The sequence below is a fragment of the Myotis daubentonii genome, chromosome 6 (genome assembly GCF_963259705.1).
Source record: "Myotis daubentonii chromosome 6, mMyoDau2.1, whole genome shotgun sequence".
NCBI classification, from domain to species: Eukaryota; Metazoa; Chordata; class Mammalia; order Chiroptera; family Vespertilionidae; genus Myotis; species Myotis daubentonii.
The window spans coordinates 59,664,613-59,690,267 of NC_081845.1; the positions used below are offsets into that span (position 1 = coordinate 59,664,613).

The window sequence follows — 25,655 nt, forward strand, 5'->3', positions numbered from 1 at the left end:
TGAGAACATATTAAGTTAATTGATGTAGCTATCTTTCCATTCTTAGAAGACCAGCTTCGTAAGTTAAAATAATTCAACGGTACAGTCATTAAGACTCTAAAAGAAAGTTTTCATTCTAGAAACAATTATTCTGACTCCTACTACCATTTGCTGTGTAAAACTAATATTTAACCTATATTAGTTGTTATTTTTCTGAATAATCTCCTTTCAGATTTGAGGTTATTAATCATGGTCATAACTTTTTTATAATTGTCACTTCTATACCAAAAATTACTTTTACCACTCATGTTAAAAAGTATACAAACAGCCCTAGCTGGTATGGCTCAGTGGAGAGAGCATTGGATTGTGGACTCAAGAGTCCCAAGTCCAATTCTAGTCAAAGGCACATGCCTGGGTTGCGGGCTCAATCCCCAATTGGGTGTGTGCAGGTAGCAGTCGATCAATGATTCTCTCTTATCATTGACGTTTCTATTCTCTTTCCCTCTCCCTTCCTCTCTGAAATCAATAAAAATATATGAAAAAAGTATATAAACAATAAAACTAAGTGCAATTTCTTCTAGTAATTACTTTTAAATTATTCCTCAAATATAGCTGTACACAATCTTCCCCTCATCTCTTTTCCTCAAATTACTGAAAATTCAAAGATTGACAGTCTAGGACTAGACAGTTTGGCTCATTGGATAGAGTGTCAGCCTGCAGACTGAAGAATCATGGGTTCGATTCCAGTCAAGGGTACGTACCTCAGTGCAGGCTCAATACCTGGCCCAAGAATGGGCGAATGCGGGAGGCAACCAATCGATGTGTCTTTCTCACATTGATGTTTCACTCTCTGTCTCTGCCCCTCCCTCCACTCTCTCTAAAAATCAATGGAAAAATATCGTCAGGTAAGGGTTAAAAAAAAAGATTGACAGTCTATTTTAGAAAAATTGTATCAACATACTGTTAACAATCTACACTAATAAAAGAGAAACATGGTAATTGGCGTACAACCGCTACCCTTCCCATTGGCTAATCAGGGAAATATGCAAATTAACTGTCAGCCAAGATGGCGGCCGGCAGCCAGGCAGCTTGAAACTAACATGAGGCTTGCTTGCTTCAGTGACGGAGGACTCCAACGTTCCCCGCCTGCCTCCCCGCCTGCCGCTGCAGGACTCTGAGCCTGCAGTTTCAAACATTGTAACAAATATAGACGCCCAGAAACCAGCTTTCAGCCGGCTGGGATCTCAGAGCTGGAGTTGATACAGAGTTTCGAGAACCAAAACAAACCAGATACCTGCTTTCAGAAGTGGAGGCCTAAGAGCTGGAGCCTCAGAGCTAAAGCTGACCCAGAATAAAAAGAAAAAAAAGAAAAAAAGGAGCGGTTGGGAGCTTCAGTCCCAGCCTGAAAACAGCCCTCAGCCCCTCACCCAGACTGGCCAGGCACCCCAGTGGGGACCCCCACCCTGATACAGGGCACCCTTCAGGGCAAACCAGCCAGCACCCACCTGTGCACCAGGCCTCTATTCTATATAGTAAAAGGGTAATATGCCTCCCAGCACCAGGATCAGCGGAGCTGAGAGGCCTCCCGGCACTGGGATCAGCGTGACAGGGGGCAGCACCCAAACCCGGATTGCCCTGCGGCTCTGTATGTGACAGGGGGCAGGGCCACAACCTCCCTATCGGCCCTGCTCTGTTCATGACAGGTGAAGGCGCCCCAACCCCCTGATCAGCCCTGCTCTGTGGGTGATAGAGGGCGGCGCCCCGACCCCCCCCCCCCCACGGGCCCTGCTCTGTGTGTGATGGGGTAGAGCCATAACCTGCCCATCGGCCCTGCCCTGAGTGTGACAGTGGTGGCGCCCCAACCCCCTGATCGGCCCTGCTCTGTGGGTGATAGAGGGCGGCGCCCCAACCCCCTGATCCGCTCTGCTCTGTGTGTGACAGGGGGCAGTATGCCAACTCCCCTATTGGCCCTACTCTGTGAGTGATAGAGGGAAGCTCCTCAACCCTCTGATGGGCCCTGCTCTGTGCGTGACAAGGGGGAGCTCCTCAACCCTCTGATGGGCCCTGCTCTGTGCGTGACAGGGGGCAGCGCCCCAACCCCCTATTGGCCCTGCTCTGTGCATGACAGGGGGTGGCGCCACAACCTCCCCATTGACTCTGCCTTGAGTGTGACAGGGGACGGTGCCCCAACCCCCCAATAGGCCCTACCCTGAGTGTGACTGAGGGTGGCATCGCAACCTTCCAATCCGCCCTGCTCTGTGCATGACAGGGGGCGGCGCCCCAACTCCCCAATCAGCCCTGCTCTGAGCCCAACCAGGGGCTGCACCTAGGGATTGGGCCTGCCCTCTGCCACCCGGGAGCAGGCCTAAGCCAGCAGGTCGTTATCTCCCAAGGGGTCCCAGACTGCGAGAGGGCACATGCTGGGCTGAGGGACCCCCCCCCACCCCCGAGTGCACACATTTTTGTGCACCGGGCCTCTAGTATTATATATATTTGTCTATATCTGTCATTATAATAGTTACGAGAGGCCCGGTACACAAAAATGTGTGCACTCGGAGGGGGGGTTCCCTCAGCCTAGCCTGTGCCCTCTCACAGTCTGGGACCCCTCGGAGGATGTCCACCTGCTGACTTAGGCCCGCTCCCTGGGGGAACAGGCCTAAGCTGGCAGTCAGACATCCTCTGGCAGCCCTGGGGGGATGTCCAACTTGCCAGCGGGGAGCAGGCCTAAGCTGCAGTCGGACATCCTTAGTGCTGCTGAGGAGGCAGGAGTGGCTCCTACCACCACCACTGTACTGGCAGCCATCAGCCTGGCTTGGGGCTAAGCAGAGCTCCCCCTGTGGGAGCACACTGACCACCAGGGGGCAGCTCCTGCATTGAGAGTCTTCCCCCTGGTAGTCAGTGTGTGTCATAGTGACCAGTCATTACCAGCCTTTCTGCTGTTAGGATCAGTTTGCATATTACCCTTTATTATATAGGATAGAGGCCTTGTGCATGGGTGGGGGCAGCTGGTTTGCCCTGAAGGGTGTCCCGGATCAGGGTGGGGGTCCCGCTGGGGTGCCTGGCCAGCCTGGGTGAGGGGCTGATGGCTGTTTGCAGGCTGGTCATACCCCCTTCAGGGTGCGGGTCCCCACTGGGGTTCCTGGCCAGCCTGAATGAGGGGCTGATGGCTGTTTGTAGCTGGTCACACCCCCTTTAGGGTGGGGGTCCGCAGTGGGGTGCCTGGCCAGCCTGGGTGCATTGCTGATGGCTGTTTGCAGGCTGGTCAAGCCCCTCACAGTGGGGACTCTCACCCCATGGAGGTTTGGCCAGCCTGGGTGAGGGGCTGATGGCTGTTTTCAGGCTGGCCACACCCCCTTTAGGGTGGGAGGGTCCCCACTGGGGTGCCTGGCCAGTCTGGGTGAGGGGTTGAGGGCCGTTTTCAGGCTGGCCAAGCCCCCCGGTGAATGGAAGCTCCCAGCCTCTTTTTTTCTTTTTTCTTTTTTATTCTGGGATTTATTTACCTTCTATAACTGAAACTTTGTTGCCTTCAGTGGAGCTCAGAGCCAGCTCCTGCTCACTCCATCTCCATGGCCACAACCGGCTGAAAGCAGGTATCTGGGGTTTATTTATCTTCTATAATTGAAACTTTGTTGCTTTGAGTGGAGCTCAGAGCCAGTTGGGAAGCTTGGCTTAGTCCATCACTGAAAAAACCAAGCCTCCTGCTCGCTTCAGCTCCATGGCTGCCGGCTGCCATCTCGGTTGGGTTAATTTGCATATAGTCGCTCTGATTGGCTGGTGGGCGTGGCTTAAGGCGTAGCGAAGGTGCAGTCAATTTACATGTTTGTCTTTTATTAGATTGGATCATACTGACATCACTGTCTAATTAGAAGATAAAATTAACTTTCAATAAATAAGAATAATTAAGTGTTAAACTTTGATACTACTTAGCTCATGGTAAATACTGGAAACAAGGGTAGACAGCACAAATATGTATACTAGGTCTAGACCTAGAACTCTGTTTATCTACACTAATAAAAGAGAAAAATGGTAATTGGCGTACGATGATACCCTTTTCATTGGCTAATCAGGGCTATATGCAAATTAACTGCCAACTATGATTGGCAGTTAACTGCCAACAAGATGGCGGCTAATTTGCATATGTAGGCACAATGCAGGGAGGCGAAAGGGAAAGCAGGAAGAAGCCCCCTGCCACTGACAGTGATCAGAAACCCAGGGGGGAGCTAAGAGCTGGGGGGCAGGGCAAAGGCGGCCCTGGGGCTGCCTTTGCCCTGCCCCCCAGCCATGATCGGAGAATCAGGCGCCTTTGCTGCCCTGGCCAGTGATAGCAGGAAGTAGGGGTGGAGCCAGCGATGGGAGCTGGACACGGTCGAAGCTGGCAGTCCCAGGAGCTAGGGGTCCCTTGCCTGGGCCTAAAGCGGAGCCCACGATCGCCGGGCCGCTGCAGCTGCGGGTCCCCACTGCCCGAGCCAGACGCCTCAGTCAGAGGCATTAGGCCTGGGCAGGGGCGGAGCCTGCAACCGTGGGGAGCTGAGGGTCCCCTGCCCAGGCCTGACACCTCTGCCGGAGGCCTCAGGCCTGGTCAAGGGGCCGATCCGGTGATTGGTGATTGGAGGGTGATGAGGGTCAACTCCTCTGGCCGAGGCATCAGGCCTGGGCGGGGGGCTGAGCCGGGGATTGGGGGGATATGATGGTCCCCTTGCCCAGGCCTGAAGCCTGGGTCACAGGCGTCAGGCTTGGGTGGGGGGTGGAGCAAGCGATCAGAGGGAGATGGGGGTCCCCTGCCCAGGCATGATTCCTGGGCCAGAGGCCTCAGGCCTGGGCGGGGGCCAGAGCCAGTGATCGGGGGGAGATGGGGGTCCCCTGTCCAAGCCTGACACCTCTGGCGGAGGCGTCAGGCTGGGCAAGGGGCCGATCAGGTGATCAGAGGGTGATGGGGGTCTACGCCTCTGGCCGAGGCATCAGGCCTGGGCAAGGGGCAGAGCCAGCAATCGGAGGGGTCTGGGGGTCCCCTGCCCAGGCCTGATGCCTGGGCCAGAGGCATCAGGCCTGGGCTGGGGGCAGAACCAGTGATGGGGGGAAATGAGGGTCCCCTGCCCAGGCCTGACACCTCTGTCAGAGGCGTCAGGCCTGGGCAAGGGGCCGATCCTGCGATTGGAGGGTGATGGGGGTCAACGCCTGAGGGCTCCCAGTATGTGAGAGGGGGCAGGCTGGGCTGAGGGACACTCCCCCCCTGCCACACCCAGTGCACGAATTTCGTGCACTGGGCCCCTAGTTAAATATAAGTCAATTGATCGTTAACTTTCAGACATCTAATTTGTACACATCTTGAGGAAAAACATTAGGAACTGCCTGTAATCAAAAAGAAGACTGGCTTGACTTATGACACAATGCACACCTGAATATGCTAGACTATGTTGTAAATCTTAAATAATGTTTGTAAGAGTCCCTGATAGACTAAAAATACCCCACAATGGCTCTCATTCTACCATAGACCAGCAACTTTTCTTCCTCTCTTTCCTGCTAAATCTGAATTGCACAACCAACAGATACTATTCTTCCCCTTCTGAAAATCGACTATTCCTGAAGCAGGCTGAATGTTGTCTGACCTTTCTTGCTAAAGCTCTATAAAATCCTTACTCCTCCATCTCTCCTGGATTAGAACACTCTTTTGAATCATGATCAGGGCCTAACATTCTGAATAAAGATTCATGCTGAACGGTGAGATTATTAAAAGAAATAACTAAAGATTTTTAAATAATAGAAACAGTTAAATACACTACTTACACTTACTGAGCATTTTTTATGTATCAAGCACCAACTAAATATTTTATATATGTAAACATATTTAATCAAACGATACTATGGAAAAAAATTTTATACGACTAAATTTGCAAATCAGGAAAAATATGATATTATACAAAGATATAAGTGACCAACATTTACTCAATAATAGGTTGTAGATCAACAACCAAAAAATATTTTTAAAAAAGTCAAAGATTTTCCCCAAAAGGCACCAGAATCAGGCAATTTTATAAGCAAAAAACTTATCAACAGATAATTCTTAGTTACCCAAACAGGTCTAGAGCATAGAAAAAATAAATTAGCCCAGTTCATTCTATCAGACTAGCATAGCTTGGCCCATGTGGCTCAGAGATTAAACGTCAACCTATGATGTTTGATTCCCGGGTTTCGAGCTTGATCCCCAGTGGGAGGCAACCAATCAATGATTCTCTCATCATTGATGTTTCTATCTTTCTCTCCCTTCTTCTCTGAAATCAATAAAAATATATATTTAAAAAACAAGCAAAAAGATAGCATAATTCTGGGTCTCATACCTAACCAGGATGGTGAAGAAAGGATAAACTATAGACCAATTGTATATATATAAATATATATACATGTAAAGAGGTAACCATAGTCCAATTTTATTTATGAACATAAATATTCTTTTAAAAATCTTCTAATTGAATACAGCAAAATGCTGAAAGAATTAAACATCATGATCAAGTAGAATTTACCCCAGGTATAAAAGAATTACTCATTATGATATTAGAAAATATGTTAATGAAATTCACCTCATCAAGAGATCAAAGAAGAAAAATCATATAATCATCTCACCAGATACCTAAAAACAATTTGATAAAGTTCAACATCTTGGGAGAGGTGGAAGGAAAGAGCCTTCTACTAAGTTAAAAATAAAGATAATTTCCTTAACTTGATAAAAACTACTGATCAGGGTCCAAGTTAAGAAAAGATGAGATATTCCTAACAAAGGGAAAAAATTAAAATGTCTCATCAACTCTTGGGAAAAAAATGAATTATAACTATCACTAGCTATAGAGGGTAAGAACATCTAAAATAATTAACTGAAATATTATTAGAGAATTGCATTAGATATCCAAGTGAATTATTAACATACAAAATTAAAAGCTGTGGGTGGGAAGAGATCAACCAAAGAACTTGTATGCATATATGCATAACCCATAGACACAGACAAGAGGGTGGTGAAGGCCGGGGGAGGGGATCAATGGGGGGGGGGGGGATGGGGATATATGTAATACTTTCAACAATAAAGATCTTAAAAAATAAAAAATAAATTTAAAGCTTTTCTGTAAACCAGTGATAACCATTTAGAAAACAGTAAGAAAAAATATCCTATATAAATAGCAAAAAAAAAAAAAAAACCAACATGAAACATCTAGTAATAACCTTAACAACAAATGTATCAAACTAATGGAAATACCTACACAAGTTATTCATGGACATAAAGAAGTCTGAATAAATGGAGATAGCCATGATCTTGGAAATGAAGAATCATTACAGTGAAGATGAAAAATTGGGGGGGGGGGGGGACTTTAAAAACTATGTGTGTCTGTGTATTTATATTTATATTTATATTTATACAAATAGGTTGAATGCTGTTCTCAATGACAACCAGTACATGGGCATAGATATAATTGTGACATTTTCAGAAGGCAGCATTAAATTGTTGGGATCTAGTTGTTTCAAGGTGGACTTCTATTAAACATACTAGTGAAGAACTTTATGACAAAATTCAGGAAAAAAAATGTTTGCAAAATTCAACAACAGGCAAAATTCTGATACACAAGAAAAGAAAAATGCAAGGCTTTTTATGCTTAGTATTCCCAAGTGACATGTGTTACAAACATTTCCAACTTTCCATTTTAGCTTGTAGACTATAAATACTTACGTATTGGGTCTTGTCTCTGCCTAGTAACTGCGTCAATAATACCCTATCCTTCCAGTTTTTCACTAACTGCTATTTAGAGACTTGCAGTGTTTGGCTTCATCAATCATTTATTGTGCAGGGTTTAATCAAAGAACAGGAAGAAACAAGGACGGAATTAAAATATATAGGTTTATAGTTTTACTGTAAGAAACAGTGATCTATAATTTTCTCCTTCCACATGCCCAAATACACACACACACACACACATATACATGGATATTTACTCCAACATAGTTTAGAATAGGCAGAATTTAGAAGCAATTCAAAATTCCATAATAGGGGAAAGGATAAATTATGGTACATCCCTCAAAATTATATGAGCTAAAAATTAGCTAAATCTTTGTGCATTGAATTAAAATATGTCCAAAATGAATTGGTAAGAAAAGCAAGTTACAAAATAGTGTTTACAGTATGATTTTATATAACTCAGTTAATATGTAAATGTGTTCTATACATTCACATACTTATATCAATGCAAATGCAGGGAACAGGTCTAGGGACAGGAGTAGAATAGAGAAAAGGAACTTTCACTTTTCATTTTATAGTTCTATGATACTTGAAGCTTTTACAAAGAGTGCATATGATTCATGACATTAAATTTTATTAAAACAAAAAATAAAACACTCTTTTCCATGTAGTATAAACTTAGTCAATGAGAATGCATCCAGTTAAATTAAGACAACGATCAAAAATAGACATCAGACTAATGCCCCTAATTAGTCTGAAAGTGCATGTGAATAATATAAGGAATATGCCAGAAGCACACAAAAATTCTACTGTGTCATATTCCACAAATATTTCAGTCTATCAGGTCAATCACAGGAGATACATGAACAAATTCAAAGGCAATTCTGCACTTCAAGTTAATTGAAAACCTTCTGATTCTTCTTGCTACTAGATCAGGCCTTTTCATCACAAAGTAGAATAATAATCTGCATCCCCTGCCTGTTTTAGGTTTACAATAAATGCCACTCAACAAGGCTAAGACAGAAGACACATGTACAATGTAAACGTAGAAGTGAAAGGACAAGTATGAAAAAAACAAACTGTAAAAAGTCTGTAATTAAATAAATGAAAACAAATTGACAGTAATAACATGTTTAAAAATATAGATAAAAGTCTGGTAGTATATACAACAAAAAGTCAATAGTAGCTAAGGGATAGATTTATGAGGTCTTTTTGTCATCTCTTTTGTGCTTTGCAAGAGTTCAACAAGCGTACATAAAAGACTGAAAAACAGCCATAATCTTTTAAACCTTCCTTGTATCCACAATCTTTCACAATGCGACTTGCCCATCCTTTGAAGTTGGACTGACCTGTGACTTGCTTTGGCCAACACTCTATTAACAAGTGATGCGTGCTAGTTTCTAGCCTGTGCTTCAAGAACCTTGGATGCTGCTACTTGCCCCTGTGAAACCTCTGCTTCCACCATGTGAACAAGACCAAGCTAGCCTGCTGGAGGATTAGAGACAAGTAGGCTACAGTTTTACCAGCCACAGCCCCAGATATTTGAGAGAGCCCAGCTGAGACCAACAAATCCAACCCACATGACCTGCAATTGACAACTGATCTATGAGGAGCCTAGATGAAATCTGAGCTGGCCAGCTGAGCTCAGCCTAAACTGCAGGCCTGCACTTGAGCTATATAAAAAAGTTGTTGATTTAATCCAGTAAATGTTAGGGGTGGCTTGTTTAGTATCAATAGCTTGCTGGTAGAATATGACTTTTATAAGAAAAATAAGTGTATTTAAAAAACAAAAGGCATTGTTAATTTCTAATTATAACATTGTTTACTCCACAATATTAAAATATCATATTTTCAGGTGTATATCTTTTTCTTTTCTTTATTTAAAATAACATTTTATTTTATTTTATTTCTTTTAATTAAATGTATTGGGGTAACATTGGCTAGTAAGATTATGTAGGTTTCAAGTGGACATTTCTATGATACATGACCTGTGTATAATTGCATTGTGCGCCCACCACCCAAAGTTAAATCACCATATATTTGACCCCAGTAATGCTTTACTACCCTTCAACCCCGTTCCCTCTGGTAACCACCATACTGCTGTCTATGAGTTTCAGTTTTGTTTTGTTTTTAATCATCATGGTGTCTTGCTACCATGTGTTTTTTGTGTGTGTTTTTCTTCTTTATTGATTAAGGTATTACATATGTGCCCTTATCCCCCCACAGCTCCCCCCCACTTGTGCCCTCAACCCCTGGTGTCTATGTCCATTGGTTAGGCTTATATGCATGCATACAAGTCCTTTGGTTGATCTCTCCCCCTTCCCCCACCCTCCCCTGCCTTCCCTCTGAGGTTTGACAGTCTGATCGATGCTTCTCTGTCTCTGGATCTGTTTTTGTTCATCAGTTTATGTTGTTCATTATATTCCACAAATGAGTGAGATCATATGTTTATCTTTCTCTGACTGCCTTATTTCTCTTAGCATAATGCTCTCCAGGTCCATCCATGATGTTGCAAATGGTAGGAGTTCCTTCCTTTTTACAGCAGCGTAGTATTCCATTGTGTAGATGTACCACAGAATATTAAATTATCTCAATAGTGCAATGGAACTACTTTATATTGAAGAATCCAAGTTCACATTTAGCAAACCTTTTCACTCCATCTATATATATAAAAGGTTAAGCGACCGTCCAACCAGAGCTATGATGCGCAATGACCACCAGGGGGCAAACGCTCAACACAGGAGCTGCCGAGCTGCGGTGACTTGGCAGCGGTGGTTCTCAGGTGATGCACTCCGGAACCAAAGAGGAGGGAGCCTAATTCTGGGGTGCGTCACCCAAGAACCCCCTCTCGCAATCTGGGACCCCTCGGGGAATGTTGGAGAGCCGGTTTTGGCCGATCCCTGCAGACCAGGCTGAGGGACCCTACCTGCCAGAGGGACCCTGCTCACTCTTCAGACACCCTTTGAGCTGCAGCGCCGCCCCAGGTGCAGCCAACCCGGAGAGGGACCATGGAAGGTTGGATCCAGGGAATGTCCAGCCCATCTCACCCAGTCCCACTCTGCTGGCTACCTTATAATTAATTTCCTTTCAATGTTCAAAATCTATGCACCGGGGCACTAGTCCTATTAACAAGTTAAGCTCCCAGCCTGTTTTGTCTTCCAGACAGAAAGTATAGTGTCAGTCACCTGTGACTGACTGGGCACTTAATGTGTTAATAAAAGTGTATATGGTTGTCACGCCCTCAAGCTGTGACGCCCTCACGCCACAATGAGCGATCCTCAGGAGGCTGTGTGCACAGTGGGCGTGAGTGGGTGGGTGGGACTGCGTGCGAGCGCAGGTGGGCTACGTTGCATGCGCGGCATGGAGGCAGGGCCCATGGCTCTGCGTGGCGAGGCCTGGGGGTCCCGCGGCTCCGTGCAGCGCGGAGGTAGGACCCCCAGCTCCAGCCTACCTCTTTGGGGCAATCCATCGCAGGGCTCCCGCACTGTGAGAGGGCACAGGCCAGGCTGGGAGACCCCCCCCATGAGTACATGAATTTCATGCACCAGGCCTCTAGTATATAGATAAAAGAACTGGTGTGTGACAAGATTTGTTTTAATTACCTATCAAAGATTAATGATAGAACTAACTTATCCCTGGAAAGAACGGTCACCTCAAGCACCAAAGGCATTAAGAAATTTCTCTGTGTCAGGTTGGGTACTCAGTGCCTTTAAATCTACTCATTCATCCATTTCATCTTTAAATCAATTTGATGAGCTAAGTATTGTCATTGTCCTGGTGGTACAGGTGTGAAAACTAAAGCACAGAAAGGTTAAGTTGCTTGCCAAAGTCACCCAGCTAGTAACTAATAGAGCAGTCTTTCAAATTCAAGCAATCAGGATCCAGAACCCATGTTCTTAATCATGTTATTAAACTGAGGGCATAGGGATGAAGATGAGGAAAAGAGCTGACTGGCTACTTGATGTGTCCAAACATAATGAAAATAGATCATCTTAAGGAAATTAGGAACCATGTGAAATTAAGCAAATAAAAACAGGGAAAAATGCATTGTATTCAGAGAAAACAATTGCATACCAAAGGGGAGATGAAAAAATGCTTTATTTATTTATTTTGTTGTGAATCATACTGTTATGTAACAGCAATGTAAACACTAAATAATGGTCTGAAAAATTTACACTGTAACTCTAGGAAGATATTAGAGAAAATCTGCATATGTTGAGGCAAGAATAGCAGCTGCTGGGGAAAAGGTGAGACAAAATAACTAATAGAAAGATAAAATGTTAACAAGCAGTTTAAGCATATTATTTACAAATCAACACTAATAAAAGAGAAAAATGGTAACTGGCGTACGACGATACCCTTTTCATTGGCTAATCAGGGCTATATGCAAATTAACTGCCAACTATGATTGGCAGTTAACTGCCAACAAGATGGCGGCTAATTTGCATACGTAGGCACAATGCAGGGAGGCGAAAGGGAAAGCAGGAAGAAGCCCCCTGCCACTGACAGTGATCAGAAACCCAGGGGGGAGCTAAGAGCTGGGGGGCAGGGCAAAGGCGGCCCTGGGGCCGCCTTTGCTCTGCCCCCCAGCCATGATCGGAGAATCAGGTGCCTTTGCTGCCCTGGCCAGTGATAGCAGGAAGTAGGGGTGGAGCCAGCGATGGGAGCTGGGCACGGTCGAAGCTGGCAGTCCCGGGAGCTAGGGGTCCCTTGTCTGGGCCTAAAGCGGAGCCCACGATTGCGGGGCCGCTGCAGCTGCGGATCCCCGCTGCCCGAGCCAGACGCCTCAGCCAGAGGCGTTAGGCCTGGGCAGGGGCGGAGCCTGCAACCGCGGGGAGCTGAGGGTCCCCTGCCCAGGCCTGACACCTCTGCCGGAGGCCTCAGGCCTGGTCAAGGGGCCGATCCGGTGATTGGTGATCAGAGGGTGATGAGGGTCAACTCCTCTGGCCGAGGCATCAGGCCTGGGCGGGGGGCTGAGCCGGGGATTGGGGGGATATGATGGTCCCCTTGCCCAGGCCTGAATCCTGGGTCAGAGGCATCAGGCTTGAGCGAGGGGTAGAGCAAGCAATCAGAGGGAGATGGGGGTCCCCTGCCCAGGCATGTTTCCTGGGCCAGAGGCCTCAGGCCTGGGCGGGGGCCAGAGCCAGTGATCATGGGGAGATGGGGGTCCCCTGTCCAAGCCTGACACCTCTGGCAGAGGCGTCAGGCCTGGGCAAGGGGCCTATCAGGTGATCGGAGGGTGATGGGGGTCTACGCCTCTGGCTGAGGCATCAGGCCTGGGCAAGGGGCAGAGCCAGCAATCGGAGGGGTCTGGGGGTCCCCTGCCCAGGCCTGACACCTGGGCCAGAGGCATCAGGCCTGGGCTGGGGGCAGAACCAGTGATGGGGGGAAATGAGTGTCCCCTGCCCAGGCCTGACGCCTCTGTCAGAGGCGTCAGGCCTGGGCAAGGGGCCGATCCTGCGATTGGAGGGTGATGGGGGTCAATGCCTGAGGGCTCCCAGTATGTGAGAGGGGGCGGGCTGGGCTGAGAGACACTCCCCCACACACACACACACCCAGTGCACGAATTTCGTGCACCGGGCCCCTAGTATGATAATAATTCACTAAGAGAATTGAAAAGGCTTGCCTATGAGGAAGAAGCATGCATTTGTTACAAGATATATTACTTGGCTGTTTAAAATCTGTAAAAGTATTATTTCAATTTAAAAACTAATTAAAAAATATAACATAAACTAAATTCCCTCTCATTACTGGATCAAACAATTCTCATCATGAGTGTACCTACTATTAATGTATCAGCCTGCATAAAAATAATCAGCTTAATGATGCCAACTAAAACAAATTTAAATGTGAAATACTAATTCCTCGCTTTTGTGTATACTGCTATTGGGCAAAAATACCTTAAAAGTCATCTACAATTTATACATAATTAAGGAATCTGCTAATAAGAAAAAAGGAATCAGCATCATTATGACCTATTTTTGCCTGAAAGGATAATTTAAATTCTGGAAATAAAGCAGCAAGAGGCTTTTAGTCTTACTTTTTTTCTCTCTAGAATAACCATGGATAAAAACCATGGTTACTTCGATATCACAGGTGTCATCAATCATTCAATTAAATAACCAAAGAGTTCAAGACATGCAAGAACAGCTTCTCCACAAGAATGCCTATATCTCATAATGACTCACTGACTCACTCTTTTTGAATCATAACTATTTTGTATATTTTGACACTGTCTTCCTTATCTATCTTTACTAAGCATCCCGCTGCCATTTTTAAGTTTATTTGTATTTAAATGCCATAAACATAAATAATCCAGAAATATAAGCTATAGTCTGTCTAAATTTAGAAGATAAATTTTATATCTATGATATATTCAAAATTAGTAGAAGAAAATAGCTGCATTACCTATTTTCACTTCATCTTTATAGTTTATAAAGTTAATGGCTGAACTAAAAGTTGTAGACCAGACCTGTGAGTCACCACAGCACAGATGTTTGAATATAGAACACTACATGGAGACCAGGTCCAAAAATGAGAGAGTCAGAGAGGTCTGGAACAGCTGCAATGGGCAGTACTGTCCATTCATCAGTTTTATCCCTCTCCCCAAAATGTAGGAAGGCTACATTTCTCAGCTACCTTTGCTTCTAGATGAGGACATGTGACTAGGCCCCTAAAAGCAGCATGGAGCAGACATTCCCAAACCCCATCTGTGACTGCACTGGACTTGTGGCATGTATAGTTTTTATAACTCTCGAAGAAGCGAATTAATCCTCTGCCTATACACTGTAATATAAGGGATATACTACCTTAATGAAGAGCTACTGATAGTATATATTTTCATTCAATTAAAAGTAAATCATTTTAATTGTGGGAGAATAGCACAGGTCTTGGCATGAAACTAGACCACTGGAAGAATTTGTTTCACTTATGCCCTCCACTCAATAAATGTTTAAATACGTTGCAACAATATTGTAATGTTAGAAAGAGAGCAGCTTTGGGTCGGAACATATTCATTTAACCCTAACTCTATCACTTAGTTCTCTATGAGCAAGTTTTTTAAGTTCTCTGAACTTCAGTTTCAGGGTCCCACCACCTCATGGGGCTTTTGTGAAGATTAAATGGAACCTTTTTCACCATACGTGCCCAATACCTGGGTTTGAAAATGGGCTTTGAGCAAATTGCTTAACTTTCCTAATGCTCAGGTCCTATGGCAGTGACAGAATTTTTCTGATGAGGTTGTTGTGAGAATTAATTGAAACAGTCTAATTGTCTACACAACATAGCACTGTGTCTAGTACATAAGTGTCCAAGCAGTGCTTAAAGATGAGGCAGATACACACATGGTTTATCTCAAGCCCCTCAACAACATTGTGAGTACAATTATGTACTATTAAGTACTATCCTATATAATAAAAGGCTAATATGCAAGTAGACTGAACGGCAGAACAACTGATTACCTGGTCGCTATGACGTGTGCTGACCACCAGGGAGTGCACGGAACATGGCGGGTGTCCGCTGAGGCGGGATGGTGGAGCAGGTGAGTGAGGATGAGGAGGGCCAGGCCAAAGGGGGGGGCGCCAGTCACTGTCATCAGGGCAAGCCTCTGGTGGTTACTGAAAATTCTTTGCTCCTGTGCGCTGCAGTCCCGCCCAGCACTTGCACCTGCTGCCGGCCCTGCTCATACCCGCTGCTGGCACCGGAGCTGCCACTTGCACCCGGGGCCAAGCACCAGCCCCAATTGCCCCTGAGGGCTTCTCCACCTCCCTTGCTCCTGAGGGGCAATCGGGGCAGCAGCCACCACTTGCACCCACTGCTGGTGCCAGCTGTCAGTGGGTGCGAGCGGGACTGGCAACATCAGTGCGTGGGAGCAGCGGTGGCGGGATTGGGGCTGCCAGCAGATAGGGGACTGGGGGCAGTGGCAGAAGGGACCAGGCGGAGGCACGGAGGATGGACCGAGACCTGTCCCTGTGCCCACCACAGCCTTTCAAGGTGCATGAATTTGTGCACTGGGCCCCTAGTTAAGTATAAATAGATGGGGTTCCGAATGCAGCTATTCGGACAAACGTAGCATTTATATTATGTTTATAAAAGACTGCCATTTATTGTACTAGTCAAACTGGAGATATTTTCATCTTAAGAGAGTAGCATCTTTGCTCTAACCAAGATTATGTATTTTATCAATCAAGATTATTAAATTTAGTAAAGTCTACAGGGGACTGAAACTCAAAGGAAGTTGAACCTAAAATGTGATTAATAAGTTTCCCCCAGAATCTTCCATTTATCAAAGGAAGATTAAAGGAATAAGAATACAAGGAACTTTAAGAACTAATCTAATGAAATGGTGAAAATTTTCACTTTTGATTTCTATTTCTCTCCTTCCCTCCCATCTTCAATAAACATATCTGCTTGGCCTCACAATCTTCCACTAGCGACTCTCATTAAGTGACAGGGAACTTGACTTCAGTCTCACGTTATCCCAGGCAAACCACACATAGAAAGGACAGCTCTATGTACATGTATAAAATCCCAAAGAAGTCATAAAGCTGGGCTTGAGTCACATGTCCATTACATAACATCATACAGGATGATTAGCAGCCCCTTAAAGACCACATGGAGAGGGGCAAGAGTAGTGGCCATGGGAAAAATATGTCCTACAAGGAAAATAATGGACCAATAGATGCCAAAAGATAAACTAATGAGAGAAAGATGTGCACTACAACTATAAGCTAAAGCCTTGAATAACTATAACGGAATCAATCTTGAACAGTATTTACTGACATAAATTATATAGACATAGATAAAAATTATACATTAGAGGAAAATTCTTTGAGTTAGCAAGTTAACTTTTATGGATGCCTTATACTTTAGCTTCCTAAGGAACTCTTTATCTAATATCCTATTTACTTCAGGAATTATGTATAGAATCGACTCTAGACTTGGGAAAATCACATCTTACCTAATGATGCTGGAGAGAAAAGCAGTTAATAGTTGATACTTTCCTAAAATATTTCCTGCTGTATCACTCCAGTCCTGATGAAGCAGAATGGCAAACATATGACAGAGAATTACTTTTCTGTCCACAAAATTCTGTTAATGAACATTATTAGAAAATGCACTCATCTCTGTTCCTTAAGCATATTTACTCACTCCCCCTCCATACTCAACATCTTTCATATTTTCCTTCTCTTTATTTCTCTAGACTATATTCTGGTCATTTCTTTGGCTTTATCTTCCAGTGTACTAATTCTCCCCTTATCTGTTTAAAATGTCTGGTTAAACTATCAGAGATTATCTTTTCCTTTCACTTATATTTTTCTTTTAATAGACAGAAGAGTCCTGGTACTCTGACAACTGAGGAGCCACCGCCTCAGCCATGGACTGGCAATCTGGATATTTATGTGAGAGAAATAAAATGTCCATTTAATTTACAGCCTTATTATGGGGTAAGCCTAACTAATATATCTAATTATTTTAGGATTGCCTAATTCATGAATATTTCTATATCATCCCACAAATAAAATGTAAGGGCTTATGTGCATCGATTTTATAAACATTGCCTTGAACTACTCAAAAGTTATTTTTACTTATACTCAACTACTTTCCATTTAGTTAACATTACTGAATAATTAACCTAACTGAGCTATTATGTAATGAACACCACTCCCAATTATTTTCACAAAGAATTATCAGCCTGGTATTTATAATATAATATACATCTACATTTATTATTCTATGAGCCTTCACATTATGAACCCTTTTTTCAAAAATCTAAATGTAAACAGCCGTATCTTAAGTCCCAAAGATTTTAACTATTTCCAAGTGTATGTTGGAAATTCAAGAAGAAAGACTGTCAGAAAAGGGTCCATTAAATGATTATTTACAGACTGGAGGCCTGGACCATGAGGGCGCAGACCAGGCTGGGGGTCCCCTCAGCCCGGTCCACACTCTCTCACAGTCCAAGAGCCCTTGGGGGATGTCCGGCTGACGGCCATCCTTAGCTGCCACAGAAGCGGGAGAAGTTCCCCGCAGCTGAGAGCCATGAGCCCGGCTTCTGGCTGAGCGGCGCTCCCCCTTTGGGAGTACACTGACAACCAGGGAGCAGCTTCTGCATTGAGCGTCTGCCCCCTGGTGGTCAGGGCACATCATAGCGACTGGTTGTTCCACCATTCAGTCGATTTGCATATTACCCTTTTATTATATACGATACCAAAAGTTCTCCTATTGTTATTACTTAGAAATCATCAAGCTACTCTGGTCTTTGAAATTAAAGCACCTTCTCCTATAGATCCATTTGATTATCAATACAAACATGTCTTCCATGAGGTATCTTAATCACAATGCTCCATTTCTTTTCATATCATTCCAAACAAGTGGAAGTTTAGCATTTACTTCACTGTGAAGCAGAGCTGAGAGATTAGCTCACACAGGTAAAGAAGAGCTGGCTGCATGTAGACAGCAATTGAAGAATCAATGTCAGACCAGTCAGAGCTCCCCTCCACCATACCCTACCCAAAAAAAGCAAAAACCAGAATATGGTCAGCTGCAAGATACTGATTCAAACCAGAGGACAACTCAAAGAAAACCATGGGTTAAAAGCATCCCCACAGATTGGCCCTGATCGCTGGCCAGGTCTAGGGACCCTACCCAGCCACAAATTTCAGGCACCGGGTCTCTAGTCTATATATATAAAAGCCTAAGCGACTGTGCAATCATTTGACCATTCAACCAGTAGGTATGATGCACACTGACCACCAGGAATAGACACTCCAACCAGTAGGTTACCTTGCTGCTGGGGTCCAGCTGATTAGGACTGGGCAAGATGGGCCAGACACACCCTGGAGCCCTCCCGTGGCCCCTCCCTGTCCCTGATCATGCACCAGTAGGGTCCCTCAGCCTGGCTTGCACCCTCTCGCAATCCGAGACCCTAGGCCTCTTGTAATAAAATAAAGTAAATGTAGATAAGCAACTGACCTTAAGCAGTGGTTCTCAAAATTTAGTATGAGTCAGAATCATCAGGAGAACTACTAAGATAGAGACAGCTGGGCCTCACTCCCAGAGTCTCTAATTCAGTAGGTCATGAAGGAAGACTGACAATTTGCATTTCTAATAAACTCTCAGGAATCTTATGCTGCTGGCCCTGGGATCAACTTTGATCACATTCATTGAGAACATTCATATGAAGACTTTGGTGGGTAACATTATTTTTTCCTTTCTTCTGCAGAGAAGCTCTCTAGTTGTGAAAAAACTAGAGCCTTTGTGGTCTCTACTGAGCCACTGGGGGTCAAGAAAACATTCAGTGAGTGTCCTTGAAATAGCACATAATCATGGGGAAACTTGTGATCCATGATTCTCATCAGAGATTTTTATAATCTCCCTCAGGACCAAACCTACAACAAATTTCTCAAGCTCATTCACTTAACTGGAATCTTATAGCATTAAACATTTCCCTAACCAATCCTGATTTCAAAATTTCAGCAAAGTGAATTACTTTTTCAAATGTTTCTTTTGCAGTTTCCATTTATGAAACACTGAAAACAAATCTTCATTAACTGATTAGTTATAACTAGTTGGCCTTACAAATATAATTCCCATAAGGGTATCCAAATTATTACAAATCAAATAGCTACTCTGTGTATACCATCGATTTCCTATTCACCTAAAGATTTTAAATTCTTACATTAATTATTTTTTATCCCATAATAGGATATTGATGATAATACAGTTTCTAAAAATTAGAGATTCAATTTAAAATATGTTTAACTTAAGACCAAGTTATGTTTAACTTAGAACTCTGATAAATTTCTAATGGAAGTATAAAATGGCACAATCACTTCGAAAGACTCTCTTAGGTTCTTTAAAGCTAAATTTACATCTACCTTGTGACACAATGACTCTATTCCTGGATGTTTATTACCCAAAAGAAATTGTAAAATGTTCACAAAAACATATGTACAGCCCTAGCCAGTTTGACTGAGTGGACAGAGCACTGGCCCTATCCACTGAGGGTTTCGGATTTGATTCCAGTCAAGGGCACATACCTTGGTTGCAGGCTTGATCCCTGGCCCAGTAGGGGCAAGTGTGAGAGGTAACCAATCGATGTGTCTATCTCACATCAATGTTTCTGTCTCTCCCCCTCCTTTCCACTCTCTCTAAAAATCAATGGAAAAATATCCTCAGGTGAGGATTAACAAAACAAAACAAAAAAATCATATATACAGGAATGTCCCTAGCTTAACTCAAGCTCTGAGGCAGGCTACACACACACACACACACACACACACACACCCTCACACTCACACAAAAAGTCCTTGTACAAAATAGTCAAAAACTAACAAAGTATGATCTATTCATACTTAGCAATGAAAAAGGAATAAACTACTGATATAAGCACCAATATGAATGAATCTCAAAAGCATTAAGTTGAACAAAGGAAGTCAAACACAAAAGAACATATATAGCACTGTGTGATTTCATTTATATAAAGCCCCAAAATGTACAACAATCTATGGTAATAGCAAGCAGAAAGTGGCTAAGTTTGGGATAGGGATAATGGACTGGCAGGGAAGATGAATTAATTCATTATTTCTGAAATGATGGAAATGCTCTATGTCAGTGGTTCTCTACCTTCCTAATGCCATGACCCTTTAATACAGTTCCTCATGTTGTGGTGACCCCCAACCATAAAATTATTTTCGTTGCTACTTCATAACTGTAATTTTGCTACTGTTATGAATCATAATGTAAATATCTGATATGCAGGATGTATTTTCATTGTTACAAATTAAACATAATTAAAGCATAATGATTAATCACAAAAACAATATGTAATTACATATGTGTTTTCTGATAGTCTTAGGCGACCCCTGTGAAAGGGTAGTTCGACCCCCAAAGGGGTCACGACCCACAGGTTGAGAACCGCTTCTCTATGTCATATTTTGCACAGTGGTAACATTGATGTGTAAGATTGTCAAAAAATCTATCAAATTGAACACTTAATATCTATGCATTTTATTATATGTAAATCACATTGCACTAAAACAAAATACTTTTAAGCTTATCTATTCAAAGAAAAGAATGATTTGCCGAAGCAATGTTTTCTGGACTCAAAATATACATTAAAGAGAACAAATCATTTGATGTTAAAATTTCTAGTCACAGATGAGTGTTTACAGAATCATAATTTTAAGCTAAAAGGAGCATGACTGTACACCAGTTTTCCTTAGACAGTCATCCCAATGTAGTCCTGATGTCACAGCATTAATAGTGCCTCCTTCACCTTCAAAGTGTTCTAATTTAGATTAACACCTATATAGACACTTCGGCTATAAGGGCATTTAATGTTATTTAGTATAATAAGCTCATTCACTTTTTCATTCAACTCACATTTACTAAGCAACTATTTAGATGACCATAGTCCCTATGTTCTCAAATAATTCACATTGCTTCTTTTTCCACAATCAAAATATAAAATGGCTAGATAGATTTCCCCTAAACTTAACATAAAATATACAACTGAGAAAAAACTAAATATGGAACAAATCAGAATTTTTCTACAAGGTAAGTATAAACCAAACTTACAAGGAAAAATAATTTTTTTGAATTGTAAGAAACAAAAAATATGAAGATATTCACAAATATAAAATAAAGAAAACCTTTACCTGCTGCCCTGTAAAGTATTTTAGGTTCAAAAAATATACAAGGATTTTTATCCTCTATGCATGACAAAAGAAGTCCCTTGGCCTGGAAAGGGCTTCTGGGTACAACCACCTGCAAAAACAGATTTTTTTTAAAGACAATTTCAGTAAAAATGTATCCCAGCAAATTCATTATAAGAAGAGTTGACATTTAAATAACCAATTGTTACTAATTAAAAATAGAAATCTGGCATTTTTAGCCTAATTATAATTTTTAATAAAAATTTACATTCTGTCCCAAAATAGCCCACATGTTCAACATTTTTTAGATGCCCATCATATTCTGGTGATTAAAAATGCTCTTCTCTTAATGAGCTAAACTTGCATATACATAAAAAATAAAAGAATTCTACAAAAAGCATTCATCAAAACAAAAAAGTAAAGTTGTCAGTATCTTTCTGTATTTATCTATAAATATTTTCTACTAATACTCTACACAGCTAGATCCAAAGGGTATGCAACTCTCTTCTCCAATTTTAAATATCAAAATCTCCTCTTCCATGAAAAACATGGTCTGCATTTCCTACAGGAAAATTGAGTAATCCACGGAACTTTACAATCAAGCACTATAACATTGTTAATGCAAAGCTAAAGAAAAGTGTGGATACTGCACACTTCCAGCTAACAGGAAAAGATTCCAGAACCTTCCTGGGAATAAGGTTGATAATGAAGAAAATGGTAATGACAGGAGGTAGAACATGTGTTAACTGGGTCAAGAACACTATGTGGACTAATTCATCTACTGTTCACAGCAACTCGCCAAGGTAGCTATTATTATTTTCCCCAATTTAGAAATGCAGACTAAAGCTTAACGAGAGGTCAAACAGCTTGCCCAAGGTTACATCGCTTGCTACACCAGGAATTCTCACCCAGTTCTGACTGATACACAGCTCAAGTTTGTACACCATTTTACCTCAAATCATAAACTTGCATCTAATTTTCAATGATTACTAAATAACTGCATAAAGACAAGAGTTACATAGAAAAAGTTACCATTAAAATAAACCTGAATTTATCACAAAGGCTTAAATAAGGTTCCTTGAAGCAAGCTATATTTGGCTTTCAAAAATCATTTTCATACCATTTTTATTGAAGGACACTATTCCATTTTCTGTAAACTAACTCCTGGACACAGTGCTTACCACAACACAATGTCTTTATCTTATGTTCCCACTTTATTTTTTCTTCTTCTGCTCTCTACATGTGTTTATTTTTAACATTTTTAACTATATGTACAATTTTCATTTGAGATTAAAGAAAGAGAAAGGGGGAGAGGGTAGAGAAAGTAGAGGATTGAGAGAAAAGATGTGTTCTTAAAAATACTGGGTAACATCATAAACATTAAATGTGAATCAATGTTCAGCTCAAGCACAAAAATAACTATTTCCTCAACTGTGGCTTCTGTCCCAACTTGCCATTCCCAGCTTACATTAAAAAGTTATGCACCCTGTACTCTACTGAGAAAACTTTATGACTTTGCTTTAGGAGGAAAAAAAACAAATAAAAAAAACATAAACACATGTTCACAACCAGTTCATGTTATCAAAAAACAGACACACAGCCGTGGGTGAACATATCTATGAGTTTTTATAATGATTCCCAAGGAAGCTCTCTGGTAAATAGAACTAGAAAAGAAGATAATGTAAAAAATGAAAAGAAAATATGCAAAATGTTTTTATTAAAAGACCCAAGTTATTATAGAAATTGAAGACCATTGTGGAAGGCAAAGAAAGATGCTTCAACTTTCACTGTTAGAGCAAATATTACCTTCCCTGGAGTGAAAAGCACACCTGGGTAACAGAGGCCTCTGTCAGTCTGTTTAAAAACATACAGACTAAAAGCAAAAGTCTATCCCTCTGACTAGGAATTAAAGAGTAGATTTATTAATTTACCCCAGAAAAAGATTTATTAATTTAAATGAAAAAGACCTATCAGAAGGAAACAGAGCTTTGAAACAGAGGAAGATAAACCAACTATGTTCTCAGTCTTATTCTTTGAAGCCTAAAATTAATATCAGGTACTATTAATATCAAGCCAGGTACTATTTCAAAAAGAATACTCTATAAATCTGAGCAATGGATTAATGAATATAAAAAACAAAACAAAACTATGCCCTCTTTTTAAAAGGTTTACATGAATTCCCAAATTCCTGTTTGCTTTCCTCTGATAAGCATTTTAGTTAATATTAATAGAATGAACCAAAATGAAAACCTCAAATGGAGATCAAATAAAGTACATAAATGAGTATACCTTAATTCCTGGGCAGTGGGCAAAAAAAGCTTCAGGACTCTGAGAATGGTAGAGAGCCCCATGGCCAACACAGCCCCAAGGGGAACGGATGGTGAGGCTTCCACAATTAAAAAGATCCCCAGAGCGATATCGATACTTGGCGGCTTCATTAACAATCTGAGAAGGGAGAAGAGAAGGGACATGTCACAGGGAGTCCTTCATTCCCATCCATTTTCTTCGACCCTTTATTAGATCTTTACATATATGCCATAACAACATACCTTGTAATGCACTAGCTCAAAGGTAGCACAAAGTTCTTGAGATAGGGAGGGTAGAGACAAAACTTTAATACTTCATGGACTTAACCTTAGAAATGACCAATTATAGTAAACTGCAATCTTCCTACCTGATCAAAAGCTGGGTAAATATAATCTGCAAACTGAATTTCTGCAATGGCAGTAGCACCAGTGACTGCAATTCCAATCCCAAATCCAACAATTCCTTGTTCACACAATGGGGTATTAAAAACTCTATCTTTTCCTAAAATAAGAAAATAAAATCATTTTATTATGACAAATGAGAGTAATGTAATACACAATACAACTTAAAAGTAAATGAGTTGGTAATGGTGAGATGGAGAAAAAAAGCAAGGGACAGGTGAAGGAAATAAAAAATAACTAGTATGATAGCTGTTTTAAATGCAAACATAGTAATTATATTAACTAAGTAATTGAAATGTTACAATTAAAAGACAGGGTGTCACACTGAGATTTTAAAAATGCAAAATCCAACTACTTAAAATAAATAATAAAGATATCAGAAAGTTATAAATAAAAAGAAAAATATATATACAATAAAAAAAAAAGAAAGTTGCTACATTAATAGCAGACAAAGTAGACTTTAAAGGAAAAGGCATTACCAGAGATAAAGAGGGAAAATTCATTCTTTAAAAGAGTTCAAGTCACAAGGAGGACATAATTCTAAATTTAAACTCTTATGACAACATGGGCTCCAAATAAATAAATAAACAAACAAACAGAACTGAAAAAAGAAATGGATAAATTCCAAAGATAGTGGGAAATTTTAACATACCAATCTCAGTAACTAATAGATAAAGCATACCAAAATAAAAGTAAAAACTATATAAGATTTGAACACCATCAACAAACATGATTTAACTGATAAAGACACTATACACCTAACAGAGAACACTGGTATTAATTAACCATATACTGGGTTATAAATCTAATCTCAACAAGTTTCAAAGAATTAAAGTAATATAGAATATATTCTCTGCCCATTATGGAATTAAGCTAGAAATTATTAACAAAAAGATAATTAGAAAATCCTTATGTTAGACAAAGTTTTAAACATATGTCTAAGTATCTCATGACTCAAAGATTAAGTTATAATGAAAATGAGAAAGTATTTTGATTGGAATGATAATGAGAGCTCTATGTATCCCAAGTTATTGAGGTTCCAATTTCAATAATGGCAGAGTAAACCTCACACATCTAATGAACAAAATATACAAACAACTACTTACAGGCACTGGAGAGGCAAAAAAAAAAAAAAAAAAAAAAAAAAGGCCTAAACTTAAAGAGATTGGATCCTTAGAAGAACTGAATTTCTGTGGATGAGCATGACATATATAAGGCATATCCCTTGAGGTGATTCCCCAGTTTCTGAGACATGAGACAGCTAGAATTCAGACAGACAGACAGTCTTATCGCCTTGGGGTGTCAAAGAATGGAGTCTGGAACTGCTAGTGGCTGGAAATTGAGGCACTAGTCCCTAAAAGAAGGGCACTACATGAGGGCACCCCAAAATGTATGCATTAAATCTTCTTAAATCCTCGGTTGACCCCTGTGCCTACGAGAGACTCCAAAAGCACAGCAGGTAACTGGAAGCTCAAAGAGCTGAGCATAGACTTCAGCTATGCCCACTAAAAAGGAGGCAGAATTTGGAGTTTGAGATTCTTTCAAATTAAAGGAGCTTGACAAACAAACACCTTAGGCTTTCCACTGAAACCA

At 41.7% G+C, this 25,655-nt stretch overlaps 1 protein-coding gene across 5 annotated transcripts in view; it reads right to left on the minus strand.

Moving 5' to 3' along the window:
• Nucleotides 1-25,655, minus strand: part of BCKDHB (branched chain keto acid dehydrogenase E1 subunit beta) — a 217,937-nt gene that overhangs the window by 149,865 nt on the left and 42,417 nt on the right. For all 5 annotated transcript variants that reach the window (XM_059701117.1, XM_059701119.1, XM_059701118.1 and 2 more), the window contains exons 4-6: nucleotides 24,029-24,162; nucleotides 23,644-23,799; nucleotides 21,358-21,466 (exon numbers count right to left, since the gene is read on the minus strand). In XM_059701117.1, the coding sequence (XP_059557100.1) occupies nucleotides 21,358-21,466; nucleotides 23,644-23,799; nucleotides 24,029-24,162 (399 nt within the window). The remainder of the gene's footprint in view (nucleotides 1-21,357; nucleotides 21,467-23,643; nucleotides 23,800-24,028; nucleotides 24,163-25,655) is intronic.